The sequence below is a fragment of the Rousettus aegyptiacus genome, unplaced genomic scaffold (assembly GCF_014176215.1).
Source record: "Rousettus aegyptiacus isolate mRouAeg1 unplaced genomic scaffold, mRouAeg1.p scaffold_m13_p_12, whole genome shotgun sequence".
Classification (NCBI taxonomy): Eukaryota; Metazoa; Chordata; class Mammalia; order Chiroptera; family Pteropodidae; genus Rousettus; species Rousettus aegyptiacus.
Window position 1 is genome coordinate 32,867,677 of NW_023416287.1, and position 22,276 is coordinate 32,889,952.

At 36.9% G+C, this 22,276-nt stretch overlaps 1 protein-coding gene and 2 pseudogenes across 3 annotated transcripts in view; 2 read left to right on the forward strand and 1 right to left on the reverse strand.

Annotated features, from left to right (window-relative positions):
• Positions 1 to 22,276, forward strand: part of MACROD2 (mono-ADP ribosylhydrolase 2) — a 1,752,897-nt gene that overhangs the window by 1,598,070 nt on the left and 132,551 nt on the right. For all 3 annotated transcript variants that reach the window (XM_036229035.1, XM_036229037.1, XM_036229036.1), the window contains exons 10-11: positions 10,229 to 10,270; positions 17,148 to 17,231. In XM_036229035.1, the coding sequence (XP_036084928.1) occupies positions 10,229 to 10,270; positions 17,148 to 17,231 (126 nt within the window). The remainder of the gene's footprint in view (positions 1 to 10,228; positions 10,271 to 17,147; positions 17,232 to 22,276) is intronic.
• LOC118610614 lies at positions 11,170 to 11,285 on the reverse strand (annotated as a pseudogene).
• LOC118610611 lies at positions 17,489 to 17,604 on the forward strand (annotated as a pseudogene).

Sequence of the window (22,276 nt, forward strand, 5' to 3'; positions counted from 1 at the left end):
GCCACAAATCATGAACGTTTTTTCCTATCATTATATATTCTTCCATAGCATAATTTTAATGGATCAAATATTCACCCAAAATCATACTGTTGAATTTTGGAATTATTATTCAAATTATTCTCAATCCATTCATAAATAATACTTATATAGATAGATAAATAGATAAATACTGGCACACATCCACATTTTTTAGAGTACTTTTCAAAAGTACAATTGCTTTTTCACAATGCTTACAAAACCAAGATACTTTTGATAGTGGTTGTCAAATTGGCAACTGTGTTTGCAGCACTATGGATGAATGGTGTGTACTTAATAACTTCAGGACTCACCATTTACAAAATGAAAAATATGAACACTAACACTTTCATTAAGCAACCTGAGTGTCTTAGTACATTTGGGCTGCCATAACAGAATACCATAGGCCTATAAACAACAGAAAGTTATTCCTCACAGTTTTGGAAGCTGGAAATCTGAGATCAGGGTGCCAGCATGATCAAGTTCTGGCGAGGATCCACTTCCAAGTTGCAGACAGCCAGTTTCTTGTTCTATACTCACATGGTGGAAGAGAAGAGCTCTCCAAGATTCCTCTTCTAAGGGCGCTAATCCAGTTCATGACAGTTACACCCTCATGATCTAAATACCTCCCAAAGGCTCCACCTCCTAATACCATAACATTGTGGTTTAGGATTTCAACATATGAATTTGAGGGGACACAAACATTCAGCTCATTACACAGCATTTATAATCCCATGAGCAGGATATGAGAATTTATTTTTCTCCACTCTTTATAATGGGGCACAATCCCATATTATCACTCGTATATATGAAATGAGATAATTAATGAGTTACAAAGTATTTTATTACTAGTATGGCTTATCCTATTTTTTAGTTATTTATTAATTATATCTCAAAGTCTTATGTGAAATTTCTAATTATATTGTTTGCACATTTTATTGACTATTTCATCTTTTTCTTATTGATTTGCAAGAACTCTTTATATATTAGTTATTAGTCATTTCAAATATATGTTGCAAATAGCTTTCCAGTTTGTCATTTGTCTTTGTGATATTATTCTTTTATAACCAAAACAATAGGGAACAGTAGAAATAAAGACAAAAGAAATATGAAAGAAAAATATAGAAAAAGAAAGAATAGAAGAAAGGAAGGAAGTTAGGTATGAAGAGAGGAGGAAGGGGAGATGCAAGAAAAAAAAAGAATGAAGGTAAAAAAAAAGGAGAAATGCTTTTCATAAGAGAATAGGTTGAAAACAGAAAACTCAAAAAACACCTTGATTTTAAGCCTATGTACTTGATCCATAGGAAATCACTTTATTTCAAAAGGAATTGTTCTTAGTTCTACTCCTCAGGCACTTTTTATACACACCAAAGTGCTTCCTGATTACCAGGTGTGGTAAGAGGTAAAATAATCTCCCTACAAAGATGCCTTAATTTATGAATATGTCAAGTTACACTGCAAAGTGAAAATGAGATCACAGATGTAATTAAGATTGCTGATTAGGTTGCTGGCTGAAAGATAAAAATGTTATTCTGAATTATCTGGGTGGACCCAATGTAATCACAAGGGTCTTTAAAAATTGGGAGAGGCAGTAGAAGAGAGTCAGAGAAGCTATGACTTTGGAATAATGTTCAGAGATGCAACTTAGTTGGCTTTGAAAATGGAAAATGGGGGCCATGAGCTAAGGTCTGTGGGTGGCCCCTGGTAGCTAGAAAGGCAAATAAACAGATTCTCCCCTAGAACCTCCAGAAAGAAATGCAGCACTGTGAACATCTTGATTTTAGCCCAGTTAGACTCATGTCAGACTTCTGACCTACAGAACTGTGAGATAATAAATTTGTGTTTTCTTAAGCCACTAAATGTATGGAAATTTATTACAGCAGCACCAGTAAACTAATTCACCAATTGCCTTTAAATAAGCATAAGAAATGCAAGATAAACTGCTTATCTAGTCTGAATTATAAATTTTTTTTTTCCAAATGGCACATGTTGTGTAGAAAAAACTACAGTGAAAGAATTCAGAATTGTCTTTAATTATGAATATTTATGGGGACTTGGCACATTTGTATACATTTGTACATTTTTAATGTGTGGGTCATATTGATGTTTAGAATTATATAAGACATGCTTTCCATAATGTGACATAAATGAATTGACTGCCTTCTTAGAAATGGGTGCTAACCATTTTCACTTAATGGGTCTCGAAGCTACAATCACATTTTGCCCTCAATGAAAATCTAGTGAAGTATTGTTGTAACCAAGCAACTGGAATGCAGGGACAAGCTGCAGGTATAGGCAGAAAGCAATCTGTCCTTTCAAAAGTGGGCAATGTGCAGTGTGTATAGCAAATGCTGATAAACAGCAGAACAAACGAAGATCTGGGGACAGGAGCCTTGACTAAGCAGAGTTTGATCTCATTGAAAAGTTCTGAAAAAAACAAAATGCTGTTTGGAGAAGGGAAGATGGTGTAGGCATTTTAACAGAGACCACTGTAGAGCTTTTGAAAGACCATTTAAATATTCTGGGTAGACTGGTTTCTCTTCTGTAGCTGAAAACACTGAGGAAAATGCAGGGAAAAAATGAATACTTTTGAGGAATATTATATGAATTAAATAATTTCTAATAAGACACAGGAGTAAGAATAAAGATAAAAACAATCGAGTAAACAAAACCCTTCAACCTATATTGCACTTTATGTGTGGGCCTAACTTCTATTCAGCCACATGGCTTTGAAGACTTGTCTCCTTCACTTGCTATTCAATCCATAATCCACATCAATCATGTTGGTATCTCTGCCATGATACCCCAACTACCCTTGTTGAGGTTATCAGGACCTCTTTGATGAGTGGAACATGGTTATTAAAACGAGTGCATATTTGATTACATGACTTCACATGACCCTTTGCAACCTTTAACTTACATGCCTGGGTAGCCTTTATCCTGTTGACCACTCTGTCTTCTACTTCTCTTCCTGCTAGCTCTCTGTGGTACACTTACCTGCACACAGGTCATCTCCTGCTAGGAGTCCCTCAGCCATCTCCAACTCAACACATCCAAAACTATACTCAAAATTTCCCCCACCCACCCTCCTCCTCATGAATCCCATATCACGGTAATTGGTACCAGCCTATATATGCCCAGTTGGCCAAGCCAGAAGCAGCAGAACCATGCAATTTTCTAAGCAATGCCTTTTATTAATTGATTGATTTATAAATTAATGAGATTTGAGTGCTCCCCTTGGTCAAGAACCAATTGGTGTGTGTGTGGGGGGGGGCGGGGTGCTTTTTGGGATTCTTAAAATTTTCTTAGCCCTATCAACTACCTTGTAGAAAGTGGGTTTAGCATTAGTTAGATTCAGTGCATCCAGGTTTTCAACCTAATGGAAGGAGCCCTACTCTGTGAGGATTTTCCCTTTGTCAGTCATGTTTTTGCTCTGAATTTTTGCTTTGTCAAGTTTCACAAGAATCCATGAAGATACCACTATCTTCCCTATTTCATGGGAATCCTAAAAAACTTAAAGCACTTCATTTTTGCTAATAATATTTGCTTTCTCTGCAAATGAAAATTGCTCCTAGGAACCCTTGGTGATGAATTAATTTTTTAAATTAAGGAATATTAAAAGAAGCCTGTGGTATGAAATTAAGCCTTAAAAACAGGGATTTGAGAGCACATAAAATAAAAGGCACAAGATCACTATAATTGTTCTATTTGGCAGACCTGCCCATATATGTACATGTCCCTGAAATTCTGACAAGGAAATTGTAAATTTATTTCAGGTTTCAGTCCTTTTATTTTCTTGGGTGTGGAGACACTGCCTCAATAGCTGACAAGGGTAACTTTCTCCAACACAACACACTCCTTTTTCCCTGCAACCCACAGGTTTCTTTGAAGCTACTCTCTAGTCATGTGCACATCCCTTAGCCAACCTAACAGAACAATACGAGTCCTGGCAATGGACTGCAATAGCCATGCCATCCAGCTGCAAGACTTCAAATACGGAAAAAAGCAAGCGTGTCTTACGAAGAGAATAATTGTTTCTGAGTTCCAGAAATCTTGTGATGCGGGTACCCCCTTACCAACATTAGTGTTGGTTAGACCTCCAATTAGCTCAGCTTGGTTATTCAAAAAATGGGACATCTACTGTTTCCGCAAGATTCTCCTCCAGCACACAAATCTCAGAACATTTTTAGACCAGTGATTCTCAGACTTCAGCTTGCCTAAAATTCACTTGGAGGATTTGGTAAATCAAAGTGCTAGGCCCCTCCCCCAGAGCTTCCCATTCAATACATCTTTAGTGGGAGTTGAAATTTGCATTTCTAAAAAATTATCGCATGATAATGATGCTGCAGGTCAAGAGAACACACTTTACACTAAAGTTCTATGAGAGGTTGTTTGTTTTTATTCTTTTAACTTTGCCAAAGAGACTGTATTAATTAGGGGAACTCCAAATAAAGGAGTAAGGCAAATCCCAAGTTATTACAAAACCCAGAGTCTATTTTGTTTTTCAAAAAAGTGTGGGACTGTTTGTCATTGAGAAACAAGATATTTCTCCAAAGGCAGGTATCTTTATGAGGACAATCTTTCTTATTAACTGTGTATCCCATAAAAGAAGGTGAAATAGATATTCAAAGCAGACTTCAAACCAGGTTAGATACTTTCTTATGAAGGGCTTTCTGAAATGTATGAAGCTGTTACTGAAAACTGGTTATTCATAGGAAACAAGTTGGTTTTCAAATTCATTTTTGATCAAAATAAGAACTTTAGTTATATTTGTACTTTTTGTGCAGAACTCAATAGGGTAATCTGACAGAAAGTGATTCTGTGAACAAAAAGAGTATCCATTATGAAATTAATATCAAAAAGGTCCCTTAAGATGAAATGGGCACTTAGCCTATGGGTGGTCTTTGCCTAGAAAGGGAAGGGATTTTCTAGAATTGGGTTTCTGAGCACACAGAACAATACCATCTAATGGATTGATCTTTATTTTGAAATGGCATCTGTATCACTTTGGCTAAGAACCTTTTATTTCATTTTTGTCCTCTAACAAAGAAGTATGATGCTTGAAGAACTGTTTTTTTTTAAAAAAAGGGCAGTAGCTCTGTGCCCACGCTCCATCAGTCTCCTAACTGCTCCAAATTTTGAATGGCATGACTCCCTATCTCCATAGGCTATTATCTTCTTTTATATATTGTCTTTTTAGTTCCTATTTTTGTTTTAAGGAAAAAAGTCTTTGTAGAAATGTGTTGCATAAATATGGTTCAATTGAACACATTATAAAAAATAATGCTGAATTAAAGTGGATTTCATTAATAAATAATAGCACATTAAGTACTTTGTAGACCAAAAATACTCTGTGCTTGATTTCAGTACAAATAATATCGGACTATTAAGCCATGTGTTTCGTAGATTTTGAGTAAATTTCTCTTATGAAAAAATGTTATCTATCAAAAGATGGTATGTCATCCCTCTCCTTAAAGTTGTTTAATTTTCAGGATAAAGTGTAAATGCTTAACATGGTGTATTAATCATGATTCTACAGAACCAATAGCATATACACACATATATAGAGAGAGAAACAGAGAGACGAGAGAGAGAGAGAGAGAGAGAGAGAGAGAGAGAAACTGGCTTATGCAATTATGAAGGCTGAGAAGACCTAAAATCTTCAGTTGACAATCTGGAGACCCAGGAGATCTGATGGTATAGTTCCAGTTGGAGTCTGAAGGCCTAAGAACCCGGAGAGCCAATAGTACTGTTAGTACTGTTTCAATCCAAATACCTGCAAACTTGAGACTCAGGAAGAGCTGATATTTCATTTTCAGCCCAAAGGCAGGAAAAATCTGATGTCTGGCACAAAGGTTATTTGGCAGAAGGAGTTTCCTAATGCTAGTGAAAGGGTCAGCTTTAAACTGATTAGATGAAAGGGCAATCTGCTTTACTCAGTCTACTGATTAAATGTTAATTTCAACCAGAAACATCCTCATAGACACACCCAGAAGAACGTTTGGCAAATGTCTAGGCACCCCATGGTCTAGTCATGTTGAAACATAAAATTAGCCATCATACCTGGCAAGGAAGATCTTGCCAGAACAGATCACTTTATCTTTAGTTCCTCCTAAGAAACTAACTCTTTTCTTCAACCTTTCCAAGCTAGTTTTATTTTCTTAAAAGCATCTTGACTGCTCATATTCATGTGTTTTAACAACTACTTTTTCTCCTGCTCGAGCACAATTATTCTTGTCTTAGTTTGAGTCCTTCCCAGAAGATCTGAAACAGGTATTCAAGTAGAAGTCCTTTATTTGGGAGATTATCCCAGGAAACACTGTGAAGGGACTTGGGAAGCAAGACAGGGAAGTAAAGGAAGGCAGCAATATTAAATTATAAGGCCATTACCACTGGACAACTGGTGCTCATTTCCATGGTTGGAGGCGGGGGGGGGGGGGGGGGGGAGTCTAAGAGACAGTGTAGAACATGCACCTGAGAAGCAAGGTAGCTGAAATATTTGTTTGCAGATCCTGTCAGTTATTTATGAAAGGCTACCCTCTTAGGGGAGGGGAGTCGTAAATTCTCTGATATTTCTTGAGTGGGCTCAAGAGAAAGCCCTCAGGCAAAGAGACCCAGGGGCTGCTGGCTGGAAATCAGGCTGTCAAGCACTGAAGTGTCAAGAAGCAAGGAGGTGTTAGCAAGACACCCACATTTGCTGGGAATCTACTACAGTCTTTTTCTCAGCTAATTCTCACCTTTTAGGATTAAGCCTGGTCTCTTCTGGAAAGCTTTCATAGACCTTTTCTCTTAGCTGAGTCTTATCTGTTTCTCAGTAGAATCTCTACTGTGCTCACTTCAGCAACACATATACCAATAAAACCTCTGCTTACCTACACCAGAGAATCTCTTACTTCTTAACCTGATTGTTGTTTTACTTTTCTATATCACCCACTTTCTGAGCACTTTGAAGGAAGGTATTGTCAATAACTCCTATCTTCAGGGACTTACATAGTTCTAGCACATGGTGCTGGTCAATAAATGGTTGTTTAAGTAATAAAAGTAGTACAACAATGGTATCCTAATAGTAATAGCCAGTATTTATTTAATGTTCATTCTGTGTGAGCATTTTACATGTATTACCAACTCTAGGTTGTTATGTTGATTATACCTATTTTCCAGATGAGGAAGCTTAGGTACAGGTTTATAAGATTACACAGCTGCATATAGTTAGGCCTGAAAGTAAACCCAAGCACTCTGAGTTCAGATTCTTGATATACTCTTAACCAATATATGAATAAGTTAGGGAATGAGTGTAATAGAAAGAAAGAAAGAAAGAAAGAAAGAAAGAAAGAAAGAAAGAAAGAAAGAAAGAAAGAAAGAAAGAAAGAAAGAAAGAAAGAAAGAAAGAAAAGAAAGAAGAAAAGGAGGGAAGGAAGGAAGGAAGGAAGGAAGGAAGGAAGGAAGGAAGGAAGGAAGGAAGGAAGGAAGGAAGGAAGAAAACACTATTTCTGATCCTTCGACACATGAGTATCATTTTGTGGATGATGTTCTCAGTACAGACTGGAAGCATCTATCCCTCCTCTGACACCTGCTGTAACGGCACTGACTACTCTCTACCATATGTTCAAATTTATTGGCCTGTCTTAGTTTCCTTAGTAATGATAACTTTACAGATAACTGCTCAAGAGTCTGATTCATCTTGGTGTTTTCTACTTCCACAAACACAAAGTTTTGCATGCAATAGGTTACCAATGAGTGTTTGCCAGATGGACTAATGGATATATGGGTAACAGGGGAAAAGATCTTAGATTCTCTTTTTATCTTTCCTTAGAAACTGTAAAGATTCTTTTTCATCCCACTCTGAGATTCCAGATAGGCTGTTGTCATAGAGATTTTAGATGGTTTTGGAAATATCAATTCTGTTTAAATACATTAAGTCCAAGGAAGAATCTCTGAAGAATATACTTTATAACATTTTGGTAATCATTTAGTTAGAAAATTATGTTTCTAAGAAATAAGTATTCTTCCTCTCAAAATAACATTCATAGTAAGAATGAAAAAACTTTATTGTAGAGAAAATCACTAATGTTCTAACATATTTGAATGGAAGAAAATATATTTCCTTAAAAGTTGACTATGGCCATCAAGAATTACTTTTCTAAAACCTCAAGTTAAATGCATTTTCCATTTCCACTGACCAACATATCTCTAATCATTATTTATAATTAACAATAAGATAAGTACCATATTGAATAAATTTGGCTCAAAGTTACTAAATTATAAGACATTCAGAAAGAAGTTGCAAATCTTTACTGAGTCCCCATTGTTTTCGAACCTTCATTTACATACTAAATGTCCTACTATGTAGGTGTGACATATGAAATAACAGGAATTTAATTCAGTGAAAATATCTTTATTGATTCTCGTGTATAAAATTAATTACATTAGGTACAAGGGGATACTGAGGAACATAAGATATAGTCTTTATCTTTGCCTAATTTATGATCTAGAGATGAATGTATGGAAAAGAGACATCCTAACAAGTAGTAGACTGTGGGATTCGATAGTAATAATAGCTAATCTTTAGCACTTAGCACTGTTTCAGTAGCTGTCCTAGTGCTTTATATGGCATTATCTCATTTAATCCTTACACTCTATGTAGGAGGCATTTTTATCTCAATTTATAGCTGATGAACCTGAAACTCAGGAAGGTTAGGTAACTTCTCTAAGATGCTTAGTAAATGATTGGATGGAGGAGTGGTATGCAGATCTAAACTCAAAGGTCCTTAAAATTCATACTCAGAAGGGAGTAAAAATTAGGTACACTAAAGATAATACTATTTATTCAAATTTGAGTTGAGCAGATGTTATGATACTTTAACTTGGCCTTGAAAGATAAGTGTGAATAGAGATGGAAAAAGACATTAATTCCAGGACTGAGGCAAGTAGAGGAGGATAAAGGACCCCTTGAAAAAATAGAGACCGAGTGAAGAGTTGTCATATGTATAAGTGATAGCATGAGTGGAACGGAGTTGATAAAGCTGAGAAAAATGGTTGGAGACAAATATGTTGGCACTGAACGTGACCCAAAAGAGTCCAGACTTTTCTTATTAGTCGAATCACTGAAAGATTGTGAACCAGATCAGAACAATATTTTAAGACTGATTTGGCAGCTACGTGTAAAAGGAATTGGTGTCAGGAGTGGGGAGAAGAGAGGACCAGTTACAAAACCAAAATATAGGTAAAGTAAATGGCACTGATAGTCAGAATCTGGGTTGTAACATGTGAGTAGATAGGAGGAAACATGGGAACAGGATGTAGCACTGTCTGAATGTAAGGAATATATATATAATTAGTTTCCAGTATACATATATTGGTTAGACATTTATCTAGTTTATAAAACGATCACCCTAATTGCTTTTTCTCTCCTTTAGCTCTACTCTACGCCTAGCCATTATATTAATGCTAATTGTATTCCCTGTGCTGTGCTCCCTCCCTATCCCCGTGATCATCTATTAACTACTAATATGTACTTCTTTAACCTTTCACTTATTTCTCCCAGCCTACCAACCCCCACATCCTCTAGTCATCACCAGATTGTCCTCTATATTTGTGTGGATGTAAAGAATATTTAAGGAGAAAAGATGACAATACGTCAAAAGTTCAAAAAAGCAAATATGTTGTAATCCAGAGTGCAGAAGGAAAACATGTCCTTCTCCAGTTAAAAGGAGTTACAATGGGAATGGTGTAACTGGTGTGGACACTTGAAAGCACATTGTTAAAGGTTTGGATTCACATGTGTAGCAAACTGACACTTTTTATGGTGCAATGCAGAGATTAGTCATTAGTTAACCTACAACCAAATGGTGATGCCCATATTTCTCAGATATCCTTAATAAAAACAGAAAATATGGCATTTAAAGCCTGTGATTTTTATTTTTTAGAATCGAAATGAATGATATAGCCATGCATAACTTTTGTAACAAAAATTATTACATATATAGCTTGTTATACAATATTTTTAAAGGAAATATAAACCCTAGGTGTCAAATTGTACTCTAATGTGTATACTTTCTTCCTGATTTAGTATGATAATAATTGTTAAAATACATGCTATATCACTCTTTCCTACTAAGGTTTTTATCTTTATTTTTTTATTAATCAAATTGGAGAATTCAGGTTTTTCTAGCTTTCATATAAATTTTTCTTTGTATTTTTCTATTTTTAATAGATGACAATGAAGAAGAAGATGTTGAGATGAAAGAAGATTCAGGTATTAAATTTATAATTTTATCTTTAGTGTAAGGGCAAGGATCATTTTGTTGCTTATGCACACCACATTTTTTAAGAAAAGACAAGGTTAATAAAATAGAAACATATTTTAAAGTCATAAAATAAAGAAGTAGTCATGCTAACAGTAATGGCCAATGCAGTTATTGTATTTAAGGATTAATCTTGACTTTGAGCTGCCTGATAGTTAAGGTAAAAATGAAACACGATGTTGTAGTTAATAGAGTTGTGTAACAAATAGCCTTCAAAATTTAGTGACTAAAGCACCCACCTACTATGGGTGTTTTCTGTGGGTCAACAATTTAGGTAGAAAACAGCAAGAGTGACTTGATAATCCTGCTCCACGCAGCCTGAGGCCTCAGCAGGAAAACTCAGCATCTGGGAGCTGGATTCATCTGAAGAACTGCTCACTCACATGTATGGCTGGTGACTGATATTCATATTCAACTAAAACCTTGGTTGGAGCAGATTTCTAAAACACCTGTGCAGGGCCTGTTTCTGTGGCCTGGGCTTCCTCACAGCATGGTGTCCAGGTTCCAAAGTGGTTTCTCTGGAGAGTGAGCGAGCCAGCCAGAAGGAGCTGAACTTCTGTAAGATTCAGCCTCAGGGGCTCCATAGCATCCCTTCCACTGAACTCCTTTCTTTGAGACAGTCAGTTAAGCCAACCCAGGCTTTGGGGAAGAGAAATTGGACTCAATCTCCTAATGGGGAACAGTGAGCTTCTGCAAAGCATGTAGGATCTGAAGTAGTACTGTGGCCATTTTTGGAAATACACTTTGTACATATGATATATTACTCACATTATCAGAAATTAAGATGCCTGTCAATTCCTCAAGAAAGACCAGTTTTATTTTATTATTTTTAATTATTTATTATTATTTATGCCTGTAGCACCTGGTCTTCCTAGGTGGTCTCCCATCCAAGTACTAACCAGGCCTAACCCTGCTTAGCTTCTGAGATCAGACATCAGACTTGTTCAGGGTGGCATGGCTGTAGACCATGGACTGTGGCTCCACTGGGGCACGAATCCAGGACCTTCTGCGTGTAAAGCAGATGTGCTAACCACCATACTATGGAACCACATATGAAAGAGCAGTTTTTGATGAGAGAAAGCTAGTGGCTAAAAGTATAGGCTCTGGACAGAGGTAGCTATGCAATGGGTGAATGACAATGAATGCTTGACTCAATAGGTCTGAATTCATTCCTGGCTCCATCACTTATTGACTTTGGGCAAGAATCTTTTCTCTATAATCCTCAATTTACAACTCTGGAGGCAATAACTCACCATACACACAGTCTTGTTCAGAGGATTGCATTATACCCAACCTTAAATGTTCCTTGGACCATAGTAAACAATAAATTATTGCTTCTCTGCCCCCATTCTAACAAATATTGGTAGGGTATAGGATTTATCTAGAGTAAAAGAGCACCATGTTCCCCATTTCAGCAGCTACACTACTCTAGGCATGAAAAGGGGCCAGGTTTTAAAATGAAAATGGATTTCTTAGAGGTCCTAATTTTGTATAATAAGCTCCTATTTAATGTTAGAACTCCCTACAAATCACTGACAACCTCAGTCTGAGTCGCTCCATTAACAAGGAACTCTTTAAATTCTAAAGCAATTTATTTCATTAGGTGAAGTTTAGTTAAAATTATTCTTCTTGTTAAGTTAAATCACTTTCCCTCCCCTGATCTTTCACTACCTTCATGGAGAAATAATACTAGTTCCTTTTCTTCATAACTGTTCATTTGGAACAATGATCATAGCTTCTCTCTACTCTTCTTCAGTCTGACATGTCTTATTCCTAAAGTTCCCTCGCTCTCTCCAAGGAAGTAGATCCAGAGGGCATGAGAAGTGGAGGGAGGATCTAAAAGTCAGGAGCAGAAATGAAAGAGGTGTGAGAGGGATGGTAGCAGCAGCTGTCAGTTCCCTACCTGTATTCCCTTGGCATTCATGTCGCTTTACAATACAAGCAGCTTTCTAAGGAAAGTTCTTGTGACCCTAAGTTGAGTATTTTTCTCTGGTCATGAAAGCAAACTCAAAATACCAGGAGATTAATTTCTCTGGACAGCTCTCAACCAATCAATGATAGATGAGAGTTTTCAGTACCCCTGCAGGACACATTGGAGGCAGGTTCTATTCTGTCCCTTTTCAGTAGAAACATAACGTGTGCCTCATGTATAATTTCAGATTTTCTAGTGGTCACATTGAAAAAAGTAAAAAGAAAAAAGTAAAACTATTTTAATAATATTTATGTAACATACTATATGTAAAACATCATTTAGCATGAGCAACATAAAATCATTAATTAGATATTTTGCTTTTTTCATACTAAGGTTTTAAAACTTGTTAATGTTTTACATTTACATCTTAATTTAGACTAGCCACATTTCAAATACACAGACAATATATGGGATTGTACAGCAAGATTCAATATCATTGCCCAGAGGTCCTCAGTAAAATCGAGCCCTGATTATCTACAATGGAACTTGCTTATTAGCACACCCAGGATTGGCTGCCTTCACTTTCCTGTCTCACTTTCTACTCTCCTCTGGTGTTTCCTAAGATAATCTCTCAAATTAAGTACTAGCACTCAAACCTTTGTCTAGTGTCTAATTCTAAGATAATTCAAGCTAAGACAAGGACTCTGCTAGCCCTTGGTAAAACATAAAGCCCAAGACAAAATTTTAATTAAAATGTTAATTCCTATACCCATGTAAGATGTCTCATTATTTAAAAGAACTATATGTTGAAAATAGACTTTAAGTGGTCACCCAATATTAAATTACATTCCATGAATTTGATATTAATGTTTGCTATTCTCATTTAGCCTGCTCATATGAAGTACCCTTGGAAAATCCTTCAGCTGTGGGGAGTACTGCCCTTTCAGCTAGTCAGCATGAAGACCTTATCTTGCTAAGGATCATTTGCCTAAGTGCTATAAGTACACATTTTAGGCAAAGGGAGTTGACTTCTTAATGAGATGCAGCTAGCTATCCAAACCACTAAGTGATTTTAAGGAAACCATTATTAATGCTAATACAAAGCCCACAAGGTTGGAGTCAGCATTTGAGGTTTGGGGGCTTTAATTGGATCATCATTTCTGATTTTAGTCCCACCAGGCTTCCTGGGAGTTTTGTCTCCAGCAGCTGGATGCAGCTATTCAAGTCACACTCAGTGGCCAAGGATGCTGTCACTCAGGCAGAATAGGCTTGGGAAGCTGCTCTCCCTGAGTACTGGAGTCATGGGGGATTTCTGTGCTGGATGGTTCCATCATGTACCAGCTGGCCTTGCCAGACATTGGTGAACAGGCTAGCTTCAGCTCAGATCTCACACTCAGGCATGTTGTTCTGCAAGACAGGTCTGAACCAGCCTCCCAAGACCATTAACTCTTGCCTTCCCTCTTCCCTGCATCACCTCTTCTTCTCACACAAGTAGAAAAGTTGGAATGATTTTTTAAAATGCAGTTGACACTAGTGAAAGGTTACTTGGGTGAATCAACAGGCCAATAAATGCTTCTGAATGACAGTGAATAATAATTGGAATACCAAAATTATTATTTTGCTGGAAAAATTATTATATGCTAGTAAACTGACTTTCTAGGTGAGAGAAGTCTCCATTTAAAGAGTTTTCAGATTTCTTTGGTGTAAATACAACTACCATGATATTGTTCAAGCTACCAAATATGAAGTTAATGGATGTCAGAGCTGAGAGCAATAGATACAATCAGATGGTGCACCTATCTCAAATCAGCACCAGCACACCTCTGCAGAGTCATATTTCATTTGAACATGTACCTTCTACCATTCGCCCAACAAACATGAACTCATTTAAGAGACCCAACGACTCTAGGAGACAGGACTATTATTATCTGAAGCTTAAGAGGGATTAATTCTTCTTAAATGACAGAGCTAGAGTCTAGCTGAGTCTGATACCGAAGCTCACGTCCTTAACTCTTGTGATCCTGTCTCCAGTCGCTAATAGTAAGTAAAGGTGGGAACATCTCAGATGGTGTCGGACAAGGTCATCCTCAAGGAGAAGCTCTGCCCCAGTGGGAAGTGGTAGAAACAGACTGGCTTAACTGCCTGGGATTCCTTTTCAGTCCTTTAATCCAGCAGTCCCAACCTTTTTGACACCAGGGACCACTGCTCCTATGAGAATCTAATGCCTGATGATCTGAGGTAGAGCTGAGGCAGTGATTCTAGCCCTGGGGAGCAGCTGCAAATACAGGTGAAACTTCTCTTGCTGGCCTGCCGCTCACCTCCTGCTGTGTGGCCTAGTTCCTTTCAGGCTACAGACCAGTACTGGTCCACAGCCCGGGGGTTGGGGACCCCTGCTATAGTCGATTTTTTTAATCCTAGCATCATAAATGTCTCCCCATGTCCTTTCATTTCCAAGACCATGCACTATTGAAATGGGTCCCAACATGAGCCAGCAGGGGCAGAAAATCAGCAGTGACCCATAGCAGTTTAGTCACATAAAAGCCAGGAGCACAGTTGAGTTCCTGAGGGGACGAAGCCATACTCATGGCAAAAATCCAGGTTTTTCACCCTCTGCTTGAAAACAGAGGTAACATAGGTAATGTGACACACTGTAAAGGAGAAGCATAGGGTGCTTTTAAGGAACATTCCTTTAGCTTCCCCAGGCCAAGAGGGAGAGTTGTTCCTGCTGAGCCACAAGTAGAAATATGAGCATAGAGGCCATATATGTCAGTGACTTTTATTTGAGTGCTTCCATAGGGGTTGTGAAATGATGCTATACTTACATCATAGATGACTGTTCATAATTAACATGTATCCAGGCCCACAAAGGACCCGAGGGGTGTCCTACAACTTTTTTGAAAATAAAGTTCTAGTACTTTGGGAATACTTAAATATATCAAAATGTAGGTAAATAGATGTCTTTTTAAACCTCACCTATTCCCCAAGAATCCTCATACAGGAAATCAAGAATTAAGATTTTTTTTTTCAACCATGCACTTTCAGGAAATGCTGGTTGTGAATTCCCAACATTGAAAATGTCCCTCTTGGTCCAGTTCCAGACTGAACTTTTCAGGGTGATGAGAGAGTTAGAGTCTTCTCCTGGGGCAATTGCAAGTGTTTCTTTGACCATTTTACCAATCCCTTTGAGCCCAGCATCCGTGCTCAGTGAGTTTTTCTAAGCATCTCATTTCTGTTTTGGCTGAACTCATTCTATAGGGTCAACATCCATCTCACTTGATGACGAAGTCTGGGGAATTGCTAATGTCGTCACTGGAAAAAAATTGTCCCCCCAGCCATGGTAATGACCTTACATGTGACTGACTTGTAACCACAGAAAGCCTAACCTTAGTACCCCAAAACTTTTGTGATCCACAATGCCAAAATTTTTAATGGTGCATTTAGCAAATACATTTTTTGTTTTGTTCATTTTTTGATAAATGAGAAAAGAAAAATGATTCGCCATAGCTCTGTAATTTTAGAATCTTGGCATAAGGCGACAGCTGCTAAAAGAGTGAGAATTAGGCACAGACTCCATTATATTTTGACCTTTAAAAAAAGCCCGGGTGAAGGGGAAATAAAACAGAATTTGAAATTAAATTTTCAAGGCACTGCTAAGCACCAGGGACAATAAAAAGATTAGGAAAGATAAATGCATTTTTCTCATGGAACTTACATTCTTGAGTGTGGTGAAGAGGAGAGAGACATACAATAAAGAAATAAAGAACGAGACAATGTAATTTTAGATACACCAAACAATGAGTTCGAGAGAGATTTCCTTTGCTGGGACTCATAACATTAGGTGGTCAGAGAAGGCCTTTCTTGGGAGCTGAATTTTATCTGAGATTAAAAAGTGAGAAAGTGGTAGACATAAGAATATGTTGCAGAGAGGTGGAGAAGAGCAGAAGGTACAAAGGTCCTGAGGCAGGAACCAGCCTAGTAGTGAATGGAGAATACCAAAAGAGTCAATAAACCTAAAGCTAACAATAAAATGGGAGATGAAGCTGGGTTGTAGCTAGAGCCCAAATAACACTTGTCCTGGGCCATGAAGTCGGATTTGGATCTTATTCTAAGAACAATGTTTTTTGTTTTGTTTTGTTTTGTTTTGTTTTGTTTTTAATGAGGGAGCCACGTGTGGTTTGTGCTTAAAAGATAAGTCTAGCTGTTACATGGAGAATAGATTGCAGGGAGATTAAAAAGCTAGAAGTTATGATTCAGAAGGTTATTATAGTAGCCAAGGTAAATGATACTGCTGGTTTGGATTAGGATGATGATTGCAAAGGATGAGCACAGTGAATGAATATGCTAGCGCTTATGGTTGTTTTACTGGAAAAGTAAATGAAGAGAAATATTGTGAATGATATCTCTGTTTTTTAGGTTAAATTTTAGGTTAAATTCCTGGGTAAATAGTAATACCATTTCTTGAAATGTGGAATACTATGGAGAGAACAGGTTTGCATACATCAAGAGGATAATGTCCTCTTGTTTGAGGATGAAATTTTGAGGATTAAATTGCTCAATGACAACTATCAATTAATCCATGAGGTTTTAAATCAAATTCTCCTGAAGAAAAAAATAATTTGATATTGCCTTACAGAGAATTTTTAAACTTAAAAATATGAGATTTCACTCACATTTGTGTGAATTATTAATGATGGCAACAAAAAAAAAGTGTCTAAGCTTGAACTTGAAGTCTATTTTCATTGGAGAATCACAGGTATTTACCAAAATTTTAGCTCAGCCATGATGACAGATGAATCTGCATTAGGCTTCACTGTATTTGTGGGTTTACTAAGGAAAAAAAATCTTCAAACTTTAACAATGTTGAGCCCTGCTGATAAATATTTAAATAAGAATGTTTTAAATGTTTGTACTTCCAGAGGGATTGGAGCCAAAAGTCCTCTCTCCACCTCACAAGAAGAGCAAAGCGAAGAAGCCGGAATCCTCGAAAGACACTAGCGAGGGTAAGTCCTGTACCTCCTTCCTTTAAAACATTATGCCAGGAAAAGAAATTTCTCTTTAATTTTTAAATTACGTGTATGCTTTAATGTTCAGATATTTGTTAAGTTTCAAAAAATCACAAAACAATTCTTTTTTTTCCCTAATATGATTACCCTCCCTTGAATGTGAGGACAAAAAAAAAAAAAAAAAAAAAAAAATCAAAAATCAAATTCAAGTTTAATTTGTTAAGGTAAAAATCAAATTTTAAAAATTATTTTTAGTCTATGGCCATGCCACCCTGAATAATCCCAATGTCTGATCTTGGAAGCTAAGCAGGGTTGAGCCTGGTTAGTTCTTGGATGGGAGACTACCTAGGAAGACCAGGTGCTGTAGGCATAAATAATAGTAATAAATTAAAAATTATTTTCTCAGCGTGATGTATTTTCCATTTCTTGAAAGTGTCAAGTTGTGGGTAGTGCTTACAAGTTAAGTGTTCTGAAGTCATGTAAGGGTAAAGGCTGAGATCCAAACTTGATGCGCAGTGCGATAGCTATTGGCTTATTGGGATCATTTACCTCATTAATACATTCTGAGTCTAAAATCAAACCTCAGCAATGGGTGCTGGAAATGTTTCCTGTCTTTAGTTTTCTCTTCCATTTTCTAGAAGCCAATGTATCTTTGCATTTCTGCATTGAATGGCAGGTCCAATTGGGCTCAATTGTTCTCTTTTATGACAAGAGTTCCACTTACAAGATATTCAAATTTTTCTTTTAAAATGTAGATGACGCATTTTTTTTCAAGTTAACCTCCAACCTAAGAGCACGCATAAACCTCTCAAAGGGGAATGCATTTATGCTTTCCACTTTCTTTCTCAGAGCCCCACTTCATTCACTATGAAATGGAGAGTATGATAATACTGACGGTGTCAGCTTGGGTCTTCCAGGAAGAAGATGCCAAGATGAAGTAGAAGTAAAAGGAATTTATAGGGGAAAAGTATGTGGAGCTTAAAGGGGAGAGGAGCAGGAATAGGAGAGAGAAGAGAAGGAAGGAGGATTAGCTAGGAAGAGCCTCAGACTGCACTGTAGTTCGAAAGTCTGGGGAGATCCCATGTAAGCATTGGGCATTAGAGGAGCCATGTACTGGGCAGAAATGGCTGGGCTCTCAGATCTCCTTACCCCTGCTCACTCACTGGCTATAAGCAACTTCAGGGAGAAAATGGGCTTGGCATGAACATTATGCTGCCAATAATCCAAAAGTGTGGGTGCTGGAAGCTATCAGCTAACTTCATTCCCCATAACAAGTTCTCTCTTGAAGGGTGATTTTGAGCAGCTCACCCTCATGACTACACAGCATCTGCGTGAGTGCCAGGGTCCTAAATGATAAGTAATGACACTGCCTTCACCTTCATTGGGTTCCGAACCCTTTGAGAAGGCAAAGTTATAAGGGAGTTTGAAATTGAAAACATTAGCTTTATTACTAATTAAATCAGACCAGAGTATCTGGTTGACCTGCTCCCAGACAGGCTTCCTAATGCTGGATTTCACTCCTGAATATGGAGGATAACCTCTGTTCCTTCAGGAGCAAGTACTGGTGTCCTTGGTATCCTTGGTTGCCTGGTAGAGGCTGCCCTGGTGAGCTTATTTTATGGAGAAGAACAGGCCAGGACACATCTTCTCTAGGCAGGTGGATCTGACTCAAGATGAAGCTGTTTTTTCTCCCAGGCTCTTCATAAATAGGGAATGTAGAGAAGGGCACAGGAGTAAAAGATATCTGCCCTCTGAGTGAGGAGTGAGGCGTAAACATTTCCAACTAGTAGTAAACAATAGAAATCGTATGTGTAAAGTACCTAGCACAGGTTAGGCTTTCTATTAGTGATGGCTGTTATAATTACTATCCTAATCAGGGTCATGATAGGGTACGCACTGTCTTAATTCATTGAAAGTTGCTTGAAAGTTTAGAATTATTCAGAGAAGAACACTTAGTACCCTGGAGAAGCCCGACAGCTCTTAGTGGCCCAAGGTGCTAAGCTTTGTCAGCATCTGATTGGGAGGACAGCCAAGGTATGCACTTCCTACTGTAATTAGGTTATTTGCTGGACAGTCTCTTAAAGCCATGATGAGAAATGGATTAGGGGCAAAAACAACAGTTGCCTTTTCCTTGGAGAGGCTCTGCCTCACTGAGTGATTATACCATTTACATGCACAACCTACTCAAATGATGTTCTCCAGAGCCTGAGACTTGTCATTTCTAAGTGGCACATGGTAGGCCACAAATTGCTGCAGTTATATCACCTTTAACTAAAAAGGGAATTCCTCCTAGTAATTCCTTCAAATGTGTGAAAACTTCTTTTACCTGCTAAATAATATGCTTTTTTTAGAATCATCATTCCATAACCCTAATATGCCTAAATAATGTGGCTTCACCTCACCCAAATGTATGGCCTCAGAATCTACTCTGAGTCACAAAAATAGGATCACTACGGATTTGTTACCAGGGACATTCTCTCTGTGGCAATATGGTGAAATGTAAATGTTAGTCACTCTACAAGAACATGGAAATTGTGTTTGTTCCTAAGATGCCCTCAATGACAAAGGAGTAAAAATTGCTGAGTAAAGAGTGAGACAGGAAGCGTAATATGACATGTCAATGGTAGATGATTTCATGATAGGATATTCATTTTTTATCAGTGTTTCTGAATTCATGTATGATACTGTTGTATATGTTTCACTTTCTTTCCTCCTGGATATGCAAATGGATATTGTATCACTGAGTAAAGTGGTAATGTGGATCATGACCCTTCTCTGTAGTCTTCCCATTTTAGAATTATCAATTCTTTTCCAAGTTAGTCATCTCTATTTTTTTTTTTTAAGTAAAAGAAGCTTCTGGTATTTTTATTGATAGATCACTCAGCTTAACTCCCTATCACTTGGCCTTATCACACTTCTCTCATATTTCTGGCTCCCTGCCCCACTTCCAACCATCATAAGTATTACCGATTACAGCAGCTTACCTTATAATATGCATTCTCCAAAAGGATCCTAGAGTGGAGTTGAAACACAAACTCACCAAGATTGTCCAGCATATAAAACCATAATAACTGTACTTAGTTCCAGAAGAATTTTGAGAGCATATGGTCAAATTTTCTCATTCTACAAAATTTTTTAAAGTACATACTGCAAATAGTTCTTTAACTTACCCAAATCTAGGCAGTTTGATAATGTCAGGATCTCTTCCTTTTTTTTAGAAATAGCAAAGCTTCTCTAATCTGTTTCCTTTTCACCCTTCTGAAAATTAAAACTAGTTTTACTGAAAGAAGATGTGTTGCCATCATTGCAGCCTTGATTGAAAGCAGTATTATTACTTTAGTAGATATTTTGCTAAAGTATTTCTAAATGTATTTACTTGCATTTTTTATACGATGGACATTTGGATATAGAGATTTATTCTCATTATTTTGATTGGACTTTTATGAAACACAGTGTACTTGATTTGACTCACTTCAACACTATGCCTATAATAAGGTTAGTAATTTCAGACCCCTAATTGCATGGTTAGCATCTGATGTAAATCATAATGCTATCTATGAACCAGCAAATTATAGGAAGAATTGTTTAAAAAAAGCCTGATTGACACTAGTTTCATCAATTCCAAATTCCCATTAATTTAGGTGTTATTTTTTCTTAAAAAATAATTACTGAAAGAATAGCATAGAAAACTTAGTACCTTTACTAAAACATGCTTTTCTTACACTCTTTCCTCTATTCTTCAGCAGTAAGTCTTGTAGAGGTTTCTTCAGTTAAAGTCTTTCAGGCTTTGTCTGAAAATATTATTTTGCTTTTCTTTTTTTAAGGCAGTTTTGCTAGGTAAGAATTTGAGGTTGGTAGTTATTTTCTTTCCATATTTTAAAGATATTTTCCCACAGTCTTATCAATTCTGTATTTGTAAAGAAGTAATCTCTTAGCCTAATTATTGTTTCTTTTCAGGTTATCTTTTTTTTTTTTTCTGGCTGCGTTGACAATCTATTCTTTATTTTTGGTATTCCTGTATCACCAAATCTGCACGTTGGTGTAGATTTTTGTTTATTCTCCTTAGGACTTACTTTGCTTCTTGGATATGTAAATGGACATCTTTCATTAGTTCTGAAAATTCTCACATATCACCTCACCAAATATTACTTCTTCACTACCTCCTTTCTCTGTCCTTCATAACACTTAACCTATATTTTTTATGTGTCCTTGTCTCTGACAATTTCTTGTTAATTTTTCAAGTCTATCATTCAATTTGCTAGTTTTCTATACAGCTTCAATCTGATGTTTAACTCTTCTCTGGGTTTCTCATTTTAATTATTACAATTTTCATTTTACAAGTTTTAGTTAGTTCTTTTAAAAATATACATGTCCATTTTTTATTTGACACATAAAATATCTTTTACAATAAACCTTATCTGAGATTTTAATATCTCCAATCTATGTAAGTCGAATCTGTAGTTTATTGTTTTTGTTTCTCCAGACTCACACTTATTGTTATTTCTTTGTATATTTTGTCTTTTTTTGTTGTTGTTGTCATGTTTCTTGTATTTTTATTTGTGGAAGTTTTTTTAAAGTTGGGTTAGGAGCTCATTTATTTACATTTTGTTTTCTGAGGTACCTAAAGATACTACCAATTTAGAAATGCCTTAAACTACAAATTTGGCTCAGAATTTTTGTTGCTGTTGTTTTGTTTTGTTTGCTACTGTCTTTAAACCTTATTAGTGTGTATATAAAATCAGGAAATCTCAACAAAGTCTTTTTTCTTCCCTTTTTCCTCTCCAACCAATGATAAAACTGAGACAGGAAAATTTTCCACTATATTTAGGACTAAAGAACTTGTTCCTCTGTGTATCACATGTATGGTTCATTGAACCCCAAGCTCTAGTGCTTGCTTCTGCTGTGTATATAAAAACCCAAGCTCTAGCTAGTGGTCCTTAGAGGGTATTCTCATATTTGCATCACCAGTATAACCTGGGAACTTGTTAGAAATATGAATTCTAGGCCCCCATCCCGTACCTACTGCATCAGAATCTCTAAGT